This window comes from Callorhinchus milii, unplaced genomic scaffold (assembly GCF_018977255.1).
Source record: "Callorhinchus milii isolate IMCB2004 unplaced genomic scaffold, IMCB_Cmil_1.0 Scaffold30, whole genome shotgun sequence".
NCBI classification, from domain to species: Eukaryota; Metazoa; Chordata; class Chondrichthyes; order Chimaeriformes; family Callorhinchidae; genus Callorhinchus; species Callorhinchus milii.
The window spans coordinates 2312872-2326795 of NW_024704771.1; the positions used below are offsets into that span (position 1 = coordinate 2312872).

Consider the following 13924-nt stretch of genomic DNA (forward strand, 5'->3'; position numbering starts at 1 on the left):
TCCACCTCACCCCCTCCCTTGCCACCTTCAAAACACTCCTCTTCCACCTTTCCTTCAATTAACCTTTGATGCCTTCCCTCTCTGCCCTCCACCCCTCCTTATCCCAACCACCAGCTCGGGTGGGCAGCCCTAACATTACAGCTCCTTGAAACTTGCTGACGTGAAAGGTGCTGCGTAAATGTAGTTCGTTGTTCTTTGGTGTATCAAAGGGTTAGGGTTAGGGTATGTGTATCAGAGGGTGAGGAGTGTGTGTAGATTGTGTTTCATCATTGGACATAAAATGACACAACATGATTTGTAAATTGATCCAATATTTTGCAAGTGAAAGACAATAGTTTGGATATTAATATTCAGTTGAACAGATACAGACGGGACCTCGGTTTAGTGAGGATTAAAGATCTCGCTTCTTGGGTGATTGTTACAGTGAATGAGAAATGTTACAGATTATAAAAGCTGTCACTGAAAATACACGGTGTTTATACACAGTGAGACACGGCTGCTCACTGGGGAACAACATGTCACCTTGTTTATAGATCCCAAAGTGATTTGGGAGATTTTAATGAGATGCCGTCAGAGCCTCATCGACCCCATACCACACCCCAGACCCCACTCTCTGGTGACAATGTGACAATGGGAGATGTGAGGGTGTGTGTGAGAGGGATGTGAGAGTTTGTGTGGGGAAATGTGTGGATTGTGTGTGGGGGGATGTGAGGGTGTGTGTTGGGAGGATACGAGTGTGTGGGTGGATGAGAGGCTCTTTCGACCACATTAACCTGTCACTGGGCAGATTGTCAGAGGCTCAGAATTATACCAGGGATTGAACAGAGGATAAAGTTTCTCAGTGAAAGTTTGTGTGAAAGTGTGGAGATGAGACATGTTGTCAACGTTATAAAATGATATCTGTCCCTCTTCATAGTCCAGATAAACTCCGACCTTCCCGAGTCTCACTGTCAGGGGCAGGCGGGTGGGAGGTGAAGACAGAGCATCATAGCTCTTGCCCCTCAGCCTCACCCCCAGACCCCACCCTCTGCTGACCAAGTGATTCGTTGATTCTTGTTGACAGACTCTGTGGCCAATCCCATAATCCACCATGACTTGTTGCCCACCTGCACCTCCCAGTAATGTTTCCCTGATGTGAAGCCCTCAGATCCCAGGACAATGGGATACAAACTAAACCTCTTCGGGGAGTCAGGGAGCGACTGCTGTTTGTCTCCGAGTCTCACACTGGTCCGGTCCTCAGACAGGATGAGCAGGGGATGGGCTGTGTCAGGATCCAGAGTGACTGTAACTGGAGGGAGAATCAGACCATTAATGTCGGACACATTTACAATTATAAATAAGATGATCTTCAGCGTCGTCACCGGGAGAGAAGCCTTTGTGTAAAACATTGACATCTCCCGAGAACAGAATCCAGCAGAAAGGCTGACAGTCTGTGTGTGTGTGTGTGTGTGAAGGGGGATGTGAGAATGTGTGTGTGGGTGGGGATGTGGGGGTGTGTGGAGGGGTTGAGTGTGTGTGGGGGAGGGGATGTGATGTTGTGTGGGTGATGTGAAGTTGTGTGGGTGATGTGAGGGTGTGTGTGGGGGGATGTGAGGTTTTGTTGGCAGAGATGCAAGGATGTGTGTGGGGGCATGTGATGGTGTATGTGTTGGAGGTGTTGAGGGTGTTGCGGAGGTTTGAGTGTGTGTCTGTTGGGGCGATGTGAGCTTGTGTTTGGGGCATGTGAGGGTATGTGTGATGGGGGAGGATGTGATGGTGTGTGGGAGCTTGATGGTGTTTTGGGGATTGGTGGGATGTGAGCGGGAGATGTGGGTGTGGTGAGGGTATTTGTGGGGGTGTGTATGGGTGTGTATGAAGGTGTGTGGAGTGTTTGATGTTGTATGTGTGGGGATGTGAGGTTGTGAATGGGAGGGGGGGATGTGAATGTGTGAGAGGTTGTGTTTGTGAGGGTGTGTGGGAGGATATAAGGGTGTGTGTGAGGGAACTTGGAGGTATGAGTTTGAGTGCATATGAGAGTGTGTGGGGTGTATGTGATGTTATATGTGTGGCGGATGTGAGGCTCTGAGTGGGATTGGGGATGTGAGGATATGTCGGGGAGGTGTGAGGATGTGTGAGGTGAGGATATGAAGGTGTGTGGGGGGAATGTGAGGGTGTGAGTGAGGCGGGTGATGAGCATGTGTGTATGTGGGTGAATGTGAGCGTGTGTGAGGTTTTGTATGTGGGGTGGATGTGAGGTTGTGTGGGTTTGCGAGGGTGTGTGTAATGGTGTGTGGGGTGGGGGGGGTTGTGATTTGAGGGAGACTGTATGGGTGGGATGTGTGTAAGTGTGACGCGGAGTGTGAGCGTGTGAGTTTGGGGTGATATGTGGGTGGTTGAGGGTGCGCCCGGGGATGTGAGGGTGTGTGTGAGGTAAATATGAATGTATGTGTTGGGGGGGGTGTGAGTGGGGGGAATGTGTTAAGGTGTGTGTGGGGGGAATGTGGGTGTGTGTGGGGGATGTGGGTGTGTGGGGGGATATGAGTGCGTGTGGGGGTGGAAATAGGTGTGTGTTTGGGGGGGATGTGAAGTTGCGTGTGGGGCGATGTGGGGAATGTGAGGCTGTGTGTGTGGAGGTGTGAGGGTGTGTGGATGTGACAGTGTGTGCGGGTGATGTGAGGGTATGTGGGGGGTGATGTGAGGGCGTGTGTGTGAGGCTGGACGTGAGGCGGTATGTGTGGGAGGGATGTTGAGGGTTTTATGGTGGGGTTGAGTATGGGTGGGGGAGGGGATGTGATGTGTGGGGAACGTGAGGGTGTGTGGGGGAATGTGAGGGTGTCTGGTGGCGATGTGAGGGTGTGTGTGTATCGGGCAATGTGAAGCTGTGGGTGGGGGAGATGTGAGGGTGTGTGTGAGGGTCTGTGTGTGGGGTGGATGTGAGTTTGTGTGGGTGTGTGTGAGAGTGTTTGTAATGGTGTGGGGGGGGAGGTGATTTGAGGGAGACTGTGTGGGTGGGATGTGTGTGAGTGTGAGGCGGAGTGTGAGCCCGTGTGTTTGGGGTGATGTGTGGGTGTTTGTGTGGGGGGGTGTGTTTGCTTGTGTGGGGTTTGTGTGAGGATGTGTGTGTTAGTGAGTGTGAGGGTGTATGCTGTGTATGTTCGGGGATATGAGGATGTTTGTGGGGGATGGGCTGTGATGGTGTGTGTGAGGGGATGTAAGGGTTGTGTGAGGGGATGTGAGGTTATATGCGTGTGGGGGGATGTGTGCGTGTGGGGGATTTGTGCGTGTGGGGGGATGTGTGCGTGTGGGGGTTGTGTACATGTGGGGGGATGTGTGCGTGTGGGGGGATGTGTGCGTGTGGGGGGTTGTGCATGTGGAGGTGATGTGTGCATAGAGAGGTGATGTGTGTGAGGAGGGTTGATGTGTACGAGGGGATTTGATGTGTGCGAGGGGGATTGATGCGTGTGGGGGGGTTGATGTGTACGTGGGGGGGAATGTGTGCGCCGGGGGGAATGTGTGCGCCGGGGGGAATATATGTGTGAGGGACGTGGGTATGAAAGTCTATTTTTTTGGGGGGGGGCAGGGTGATGTGACTGTGTATGGGGTGGTGGGGAGTCAGTGTGTTGGATGTTGGTGGTTCGGTCACTCAGACTCTTACCTGCACACCTGCGAATCCTTTTCAACACTGGAACCAAGAAGAAATAAGTGATCAGATCTTTGGCAGCTCCTAACCAAGTCACACTGCCTCCCTCCCTCTCCCTCACTCTCTCTAACTCACTCCCTCCGTCTCTCACTCCCTCTCTCACTCCCTCCGTCTCTCCTTTCCTCTGTCCCTCTCTCCTTCTCGCTCCCTCCATCTCACTCCTCTCACTCCCTCTCTCTCCCCCATCATCTCTCTCTCCCTCCTTGTCTCACTCCCTCCATCCCTCCTCTTCTCACACCCTCCTCCTCTTATTCCCTCCTGCTATCATGCCCTCCCTCTCTCACGCCCTCCCTCTCACACCCTTCCTCTCTCAAGCCCTCCCTCTTTCTCTCCCTCTTTTTCTCCCTCCCTCCCTCCCTCCCTCATTGAAGCTCACTCATTTTTTTTCCCTTTTAATGTGTGTATGTTCACAAGCCAATGTTGTCTTCGGGAAGAGAAGGGAAAGTTCAAGATGTGAAATAGACCAATGGTTGGAGTTAAACAGCCTGTAATAATTCATGGAATAGAATCATTGAAATTTACAGCCCAGAAGGAGGCCATTCACCATCGAGTCTATATGGGCTCTCAGATCAAAGTGTTCATACAACAGCTGCCCTGCCCTACAACTAAACCCCTTCAAGCCTCTATCCCTCATGCACGTACTTATCTACTTCTCTGTCTACTTCCCCTCTGTTCCACCATTGGAAATCATGTATACAGCCACTTCGCCCTTAAATTCTGGAATACTGTCACTCAATCCCGTTGCCTTGTCCCCTCTCTCCCCCTTTTCAAGTCCCAACTGAAAAGCTTCCTTTTCGATCGTGTTTACAGTCACCTCCCACCCAGCCCCCCCCCCGAAAAAAAGGCTCTTTATAATACACAATATAATAATAATCCTTGCATTTGATATCTGCCACTATTAAGCACTCTGAGACGTTATCCTGAAAGCTGGGTGCTGTATAAGTGCAAGTTGTTGTCCTATAATAATAGAGTTTTCTGGAGAGTGCAGTGAGTGGGTATTTTGTTAGCAAACAAATACAACAACAACAACAAGATTCCATTTATAAAGCGCCTTTCACGTCAGGAGGACGTCCCAAGGCGCTGCACAGTTGGGTCATGACCCGAGCAGGGGGGAAATGGTCAGGGGAGGGGAGGGAGCGAGGAGGGGGGAAATGGTCAGGGTGAGGGGAGGGAAGGGAGGGAGCGAGGAGGGGGCAGAGAGTCGAGAGGGGAGCTGAAGGCTCGGTCAAAGAGAAAGGTTTTGAGACCGGCCTTGAAGGAGGAAAGGGAGGAAGCGGCGAAGGCACTGGGGGATGGAGTTCCAGAGCCTGGGGGCTGAGAGGCTGAAGGCCCGACCACCGATGGTAGGGCGGTTGGGGCGGGGACGTGGAGCAGACCGGAGCCAGAGGAACGGAGGGTACGGGCAGGTAGGTAGGGGGATAGTAGGTTGGAGAGGTAGGAGGGAGCAAGGCCGTGAATGGCCTTGTAGGTGAGGATGAGGATCTTGAATTCGATCCTCTGGGGGATGGGGAGCAGTGGAGGCGAGCGAGGGTGGGAGTGATGTGGTCGCGGTGTCTGGTGCGGGACAGTACACGAGCTGCAGAGTTCTGAATGACCTGCAGTGTGGAGGGAGGGCCGGGAAGGCCGGCGAGGAGAGAGTTCCCATAGTCCAGCCTTGAGGTGACAAAGGCGTGAACCAGGGTTTCAGCCGCGTGAGGGGTGAGGTAATGCCGTAGTCTGGCGATGTTCCGGAGGTGATGGAAGGCGGTGCCAGTTGTGGTGCGGATGTGAGGGAGAAAGGACAGCTCAGGGTCGAACAAAACGCTGAGGTTCCTGACTGGCTTTGAGATGCACTTTTACTGCACCTCAATGTCCTTATGTCTGTTTTGTGTGAAGCATGTGAATGAAAGATATCACATTTAAAATTGTTATTTTATTTTGATAACTTACCCACTCTCTTCTCAAGATCTAGAGGATACAAAACAGAACTGTTAGAAACTGATTTCTGAATCCAGTATAGTTTAATGGTCAGTCTACATGTTTACAACATTAACAGATGTTAAAGTGCAGCTCAGCACAATTATAGGAGGTTTGAATTACAATAAAATTTACATTTACACAGCACCTTCCACAGCGGGGGACATCCCAAAGCACTGACAATGCTGGGGTCTGAGCTGCAGGTGGGAGCCGGGGTGGAGGGTCAGCAGAGGGAGATGGGAATATTAACTAAAAAAGCAGAATAAATAGGTCATGAGATGGGCCTTGAACGAGGTGAGGGAGGGGCCGAGACAGAAGGATTCTTGGATTGAGTTGCAGAGAGTGGCGGCAGAGAGGCTGAAAGCCTGAGCTGCTGATGGTGGGGAGGATCGGGTGGTGACATGAAACCGGGGTCACTGAGTGAAGGGAGAGACCAATTGTTTTATAGAACTTACACATTCATACAGTAACAGTGTTGTGATGAGAGATGTTACTGATGGGAACGTACCTTTGATCTCTCGATGCTGTTTTACACTGTAGCCGACCAGAACACTCAGCATCATTATGGCAAGTCCTAAGAGCAGTGAGGAAACCACCAAACCCACTGGCACTTTGGGAAAGAACTCGTCTGTCAAGAAATGTAAATAGACATTTAAGTATATATTATGATGTCAAAACAATAAATATCTTTATTTACCCTCAAGTGACTGTATTACACACAATAGCTCAGTAGCTGTCACGGGCTTCACTCAAAGTGAAGTCCTGGTAGTGTATTGGATAAAACGCTCGCCTCGCATGTGAGAAGACACGGGTTAGATTCCCAGGCAGAGAGAAACATTAGACAAGTTTCCTTACTCCACATGCCTCTGTTTACTTAGCAGTTAAGTAGGAACCCGCTTGTTCATTGTTTGGAAGATCGCTTTCCAGGGCTAATAATCCCATCAAAAAATACAATATAATAATTGGGTCACTCATCCGTGACTGTTTGTGGGACACTGCTGTGTGCAATTGGCTGCCGTGTATCACCCACAAAATATACAGTCAATTCACTTAGAGTATAGTCTGTGAAGCTCTTTATGATGTTTCATTCAAACACGTGATAATGCACTGTATCAAATCCTACAATTATTATTATGTACTTTTCCTGGGCAGAGAATTGGGGTCTTGGAGCTGAAGTGGCACTAAAGGGATGTGGTTGTTAAGGGAATGTCAGAATAAAATCCATTCTTTGTGGCCGTCCCGTTAGTCCAGTCCCTGAGAGCCAGACTCCAAGGGTGAATGTATGGATAAGGAAAAGAAAAGGAACAAAGATGGAGCTTTGAGGAACCCCCTCTGTGAATATACTGGGCAGATGTGAAGCCATTGGTAAGATAAAGTGGAGATGCTGGGAGAGACAGGCATGAAACCAGCAAAGTACAGAGGATGTGAGGTGAATCAGGGAGGAGAAGTGGACAAGTGTGAAAGGTGATAGAGCGATAGAGAAGGACAAAGAGACACAGGGAGCCCTAGTCATCAACAGAGAGAACATCTGGTGTGACTTTGTCCAGGGCTCTCTTGGTGCTGTGGGCAGGGAGGAAGCCAGTTTGGAGAGAATTTTACAGGAAATGATGGGAAAGGAAGGAATGAATCTTCAAGGCTACAACTCATCCCAGCACCTTGGAGAGGAAGGGCAGGTTGGAAATGGGGCAACGGCTAGAGAGACTGTAAGGAATTCAGTGAAAGTTTAAGTTGAAGAGCGTAAATGGCAGCATTTGTGAAAGAGAATTGCCATGCCAGAGGAAAGGAAACCATTCCTAATATCTATTTTATTTTAGTTTTCAAATGTGATTTCTGGAGGAACTTCTAACCTTCAATGTCAAGTAAATAGAAATTGGAGACCCCAAAGAGAACATTGGAACAAATGTAAAACAGAATCCCAACACATTCTTCCATAAAAATAGCAAATAGAGGGTAATCGGGAACAAGATAAATCCATAGGGATACAAAGTGAATTGAAGAGAAGGCTGAACAGGAGATAGTGATGTATTAAATGACCACATTTGTTGGTAATCAAACAGACAGTCACTAACAATGTGCTGTCCAATATAACAGTGATGACAGAGCAATACCTGGCAACTCATGAACCCGAGTGAATGGAAAATTCATGTAAACCATAAATAGAAGCAAATAATTGGAAGATGACCTCAATGTATATGTCTGCCTTAAACCTGACCTTCAGAATGCTGAACCTGTGTCCTCTTGTCCTGCTGCCTCCATGTGGATGTCCTATAATTATGTCCTATTCCCCAGCTCAGGTCCATTTCCCTGACAGCCCAGCACCTTCGCACATCCTCCCAATTTGAAAGATGTTTTACAAATGTCTTTTGTTGTTGTCCTGTAGCTTCTCAGCTCTTAACCTGTAGTCTTCCCTTCACTGTGAGGTGGATCAGGCAACTTTTGCCTCTTCTGAAGCAATGGTGGCTGTGAGTTACGAAGTGTTGATTAATTCACAAGATAATCAGCAGTTTGAATAGGTTAGCAGGAAGGATGGGTGAGCTGGAGTACTGAAATCAGAATTGATTTCAGTTTGTAATGAGAATATTCATTGGCTTCAAAACCCTCCATGGCCCTGCTTCTCCTGATCTTTGTGATAAGCTAACTCTGTTTCTGCCCCAGTTCTGTAGAATTCCATCCACAGACCCTCCATTCGCTCAGTCACTTGTCTCCTTCAAGATCCACCTCTTTCACCGAGCTTTCATTCATTCATTCCTACTGCCACCTACCCTGCCCTCCATCCCTCCTGACCCCAAACTTCAGATAGGGTCCAACATGGGGTGGACCTTTGTATAGTGTGTCTCACACTGGGACATCCTCCTGGCATGAAAGGCACTTTACAAATGTAATTTGTTGTTCTCAAACCACATGCTGAGTTTGGTATTTTGAAAGGATGAACTCAAGTGGACCGTATCATCCAGACTGATCGAGTTTTCACTTCATGTGCTATACAAATCTGCATCATATTTAACAAACAATCATTAATATTTCCTTCTTGTTCATTTACTGACCTGAGATTTGGAGTTTTGCTTCTTGTTCATTTTCTGAATTGTGAATCAGACACCTGATCTTGTTGGTTGAATAGATTATTTCTATTTGGCTTTTAACACTGTAGAGACCTTTAGAATCCTCTCTGACAGTCCAATTACTGAGTGTTGTTAAGTTGTTTCCCTGATCATCAAACCATAGAACCTCTGGTGCTGGGAACCATCCACTGGATTCACACCGCAGCCTCACACCATCACTGTGCTCATCAACGTGAATCCAAAGCTGACTGCCAAGCCCTGGAAGAGACAGGAGACGTGAATCAGACAATATTTATACCCGGGACATTAAAGACCAGTAACTTTACTGAAAACACGTTTACAACATTCTGAATAAATTGACACTAATGAATTGTTCTTGTCAATATAAATTATTGCTTTTGGACATAACATAAACAAATAATGAAAATTTGTATACAGAGATTACATTAAATAAAATGAATTGTAAATGTTACTGACCTATAACATTCAACTTTATCAATACATCTTGATATGATCCGGCGTACTCAACAAAGCATGTGTACTCTCCGTTATCTGACACCCGCACATCTCCCAGTCTGAGAGACACGTTGCCATTGATAAACTCCTTTACAAACAGTTGTGTTCTATGTCTGTAGGCTTCATCCTGTTTCCTCAGTTGATGTCGTCTCTCCTTGTATAAGTGCACAGGGGAATCGTAACTTGTCCTGAACCATCTCACCTCCACACCCTCTCGTGGCAGGTCTGTGGAACACTTACAGTCCAGGACAACATCTGAACCAGCAATGGCTGGGACAGGGAGGGCCGGGCCACTGACTGTGAATCTCTCTGTTCAATAACAAACAATGGATAGTTAGGATTTTCAGTCACACTGACTCGGACAAACTCTGCCAATAGACAGTCACTGTCCTTGCAATAATCCTTGCACTTGATATATCTTATAGATAATTATTTGGGGAGGACAAGTTTTCTCAGCTATGGGGAGAACGTGGGAGTGGGATTGATTTGGATAGCTGCTTTGAAAAGTGGGCAGGAACACAATGGGTCAAAGGTCCTCCTGTGTTGTATAATTCTATGATTCTCTGAGGATTTTTTTCAATTTCAATGGATAGAGTTAGGATTTTCAGTCCCACTGGCTCAGACAAACTTGTCAACAGACGTCACTTAGATATCAATTTGTTTCTGATATAAAGTAGAAGTCACACTTTTACAGCTGCAATAGAACTGACATTGGCAGTAAATTCATCTGGATCTTATAAATAATAATAATAATCCTTGCATTTGATATAGTACCTTATCATGTCTTCTCAAAAGCGCTTCGCAGAATATATTGTAGAGGGAATTAACTATATTTCATGGGTAAAAAGTGGTTGCCAATTGCACAGAGTGGTATCCCACAAGCAATCGTGGATTGAGTGACCAATTTATTATTTATGTTATTTTAAGGAATTATTACCCCGGAAACCCGATCCATCAATTGACTAACAACCAGGTTCCTACTTAGGGGAGCACAGCTTTGCCTGGTTCCAATCCTACTTTTCCCACCGTTTGCACTTCATTTTCATCAACAGCTTCACCTCTAGTCCCCGCGCTGTCATGTGTGGCATCACTCACAGCCCTGTCCTTGGTCCCCTCCTCTTCAATCTATACATACTCCCTCTCGGTGATGTCATCCTCAGGCAAAGGATCAATTTTCACGTGTATGTGGATGAAATCCAACTCTATCTCACCACCTCCACCATTGACTTACAGGACCGTTGATGTCCTGGCTAATGATCTGTCTGACATCAAGTCCTGGACAAGAGCCAATTTCCTCCAGCTCAATGGAAGACAGAGGCTCTCTTGCTTGGCTCCTGCAGCAGTTCCTCACTTCATCTAATAATAATAAATAATCCTTGCATTTGATATAGCGCTTTTCACGTCGGGAGGACGTCCCAAAGCGCTTCACAGAATAGACTGTAAAGTGAATTGACTGTATATTTGTGGGCGAACGCGGCAGCCAATTGCGCACAGCAATGTCCCACAAACAGTCGTAGATTGAAAATGACCAATTTATTATTGCTTTGTTTTGGAGGGATTATTATTAGGTGTGTGGAGTAAGGAAACTTGCCCAAGGTTTCGCCCTCTGCCTGGAATTGAACTCAGGTCTCTCACTTGCAAAGCGAGTGCTCTAACCACTGAGCTACAGGACTCCACATCTGTTGAACATTATCACTATTCATGGCTGATTCACATCTCGGCTTGACTATGCCAACTGCCTGCTCACCGGACTTCCCAGCTCTTCCCTCCACAAGCTACAGATTATTCAGAACTCTGCAGCTTGTGTCCTCTCCCACACCAGCCTCTGGGAATTTATCATCCCAGTTCTTGCCCAGCTTCACTGGCACCCCATCCCTCAGAGAATCAAGTACAAAATCCTCGTTCTCATCTTTAAGTCCTTCCAGAGTCTTGCTCCCCCCTACCTTTCTGACCACCAAATCCTATATCAGCCTGTCGGCTCCCTCCGCTCAGTGAACACTGGCCTGCTTCAGGTCGCCCGCACTTCCAGCACCACCATTGCCAATCAGGCATTCAGCATCTCTGCCCCCACACTCTGGAATTTTGTCCAACAATCCCTCCACCTCATACCCTCTCTTGCCTCCTTCAAGTGTCCCTTCTAAAGATCTTGCTCCTCAATTGTATCTTTGGGCACCTTCCCACCCACATCCCCTGCCGTCCACCTCTCCTGACCCGACTCCCAGCTCGGGTCTAAAAACCCCTGACTGCCTAGCGCTCTGGGACATTTTTCCGATGTGAGGGGCACTGTACAAGTGTAATTTGTTTTTGTTATTGTTGTTGCATTGTCAGAAGTGCTGTCCTTCTGATGAGCCATTAATTTGAGGTCCTGTCTGCCTGTTTATGTGTCAGTAAACATCCAGTGGCTCTACTCGAAAAGAGAAGGGAGTTTGCTACGTTCACCTGCACTTCACAGTGAGAAATGCTTTGAAATGTTTTGATTCTATATTCTCACAAGACTCTGTGAAGAAATGTTTGCTGATCTCACTTATAACCAGGTTAGCTACAATTTCAGATTTTATGTTCCTTTGTTTTCCAAGAAGGAAGTGTTGTCCACTATTTAGCTTGACAATTCACTTCACTATTTAAGCATCTCAATCAGATTCCCCTTCAACCTAATCAGCTCTGAGGAATATAACCGATGTCTAACCAGCCTCTCAACACAGTTAAAACATTTCATCCCAGGTATTAATCTCATGAATCATTTTAAGATTAGTGGAACTCCCTTCTCACAGAATCATACAATAACACAGCACAGAAGGACATTCGGCCCAGCGAGTCCATGCCGGCTCTTTGAAAGAGCTAATGTCTTAAAATCTCAGAGCTTTTAAAAAAAGCAATTTGGTCACTCAATCCAAAACTGTTTATGGGGCACTACTGTGCAAAATTGGCTGCCACAAATCTGCCCACAAAATTTTCCACAATTCTGTGAAATGCTTTGAGACGTCTCAGCAATGAGATGAGGCACTATATCAAATGCAAATATGATTGTTATATAAATTCCTCACTTTTATATTCCTCTTTATAAAGACCATCATTAGTTTCACTAATTACTTTATCAACCCAAAAACAAGATTTCAGTGATTTATGTATTTGGAACCTAAATGCCTTTGCTCATCTCCTGGAACATTAGCAGCTCTCAGTGTGTGAATCACACTCACTCCCAACCGCCGCCTTCAGCAGCTCTCCCTTTACCTTCAGCAATTTAACACCAACAGAAATCAAACAGATTCAATGTGTTTCCTTACCAGTCAGTGAGAGGGGAAGCACAAGCCATAGGACCTGAATACCGTGTTTCCAGCTCATCCTCTAGGACCTTCACAATGAGATCAGAACACAGCAAATCAGATCATTACACACAGAGATTTGTGATCAAATATAATTGATAAAATATAAAACATAATTAATAATTCTGTGATCTTACAACATGTTCTTTGAATTTACACCCACAGCAGAACAAACTGCCTTCTCTGTTGGAATAGTGATTGGGATCTTTAACTGTGACAGTGAGGCCCCCTATGGCCCCGCACTGGGGGTCTCCATGAGGTGGTTTGGGGAAGAAACATGTTATGTGTAACTGCTGTAATGTGCTCCTCCCCCTCCCCCTCCTCAGAGCCGCTCCTTATTCACCCCAACAAGGTGCAGGTCAGAGAGGAGCTCCCATTCCCTCCCTCCTCACTTGCCTCCAATTCTCAGCGTTTAAACAACAAATTGGGAATAAACTGACTGCAGCAGCTCCCGCATTACTATTGACACAAACCTGACAATACAGAACATTTAACTCACACTAACTGTACCTGTTGCAGCTTTGCTTGCAACCAAAGGAGCCAATCTGGAATGTAGATTTCAGTAATAGCGCTGACAAACTTTTTAACATGCCATAAACACCTTAAGCAAAACTGCCATATATGTGTGTTTAGGTCTTAGTTCCTGTGACCTAAACACATCAATGTAGAAGCTCACCGTCGAAAAAAGATATCCTCATAACACTTCCCTTGGCAAGACCTTTCTGATCAGGTATAAATCATATCTTTATTTCAATGCGTTATTGGCAGACAGACCCACAGACATTTTGTCTTTATTAATATAGAAAGATGTATTTCTCTTGAAGGCTGTGTGAATTCCTCTGTCACTACTTTGTTGCAGAATACCATGCATACCTCATATTTTGAGGCTTAAATAAAGCATTTTTAACATAGTTCATCAATAGAATATTTCCCCAAAATATGCCCATGACACTCCCCCTTGAAAGTCCTTTCCAATGAGGTATAAATCGTGTCTCTACGTCAATCGATTATTGCGTTCTTGGAGGACACACAGACAGACTGACGGACATTCTGTCTTTATTAGTGATTTTTTAAACTCCAGATCAGCGCACTTAATAGTGAAACCAATGAATTATATACTGGAATAACAGTAATGTTAAGGCATTATTTTAACGGTAAAATAATATATCATTTCAGGACACAATTTCTGACACTTACCTGTTTAAATTTGGCATTGAAAGACAAGAATCTGCACTCTTAAAAATAAATGAAATGTGTGTTCGGGATGGCGATGTCCAGAGTCTAATGCTGCTTTCGGTTTCTGTGGGAATCACATTATAGTCACACAAACAGGGAAAGGGCAGTTCAAATTTTACCTACAATAGAGAGTGAGGAATAATCGTATGGTTTTC

At 46.2% G+C, this 13924-nt stretch overlaps 1 protein-coding gene across 1 annotated transcript in view; it reads right to left on the bottom strand.

The window, feature by feature from the left end:
- Positions 1-695: 695 nt before the first annotated feature.
- The window catches only part of LOC103172224 (butyrophilin subfamily 1 member A1-like), a 31269-nt gene continuing 18040 nt past the window's right edge, over positions 696-13924 (bottom strand). The window contains 8 exon segments of the mRNA XM_042344775.1: positions 696-1013; positions 1016-1288; positions 3635-3661; positions 5609-5626; positions 6144-6263; positions 8680-8952; positions 9172-9519; positions 12495-12555. Of these exon segments, the coding sequence (XP_042200709.1) occupies positions 769-1013; positions 1016-1288; positions 3635-3661; positions 5609-5626; positions 6144-6263; positions 8680-8952; positions 9172-9519; positions 12495-12555 (1365 nt within the window). The 3' untranslated portion in view covers positions 696-768.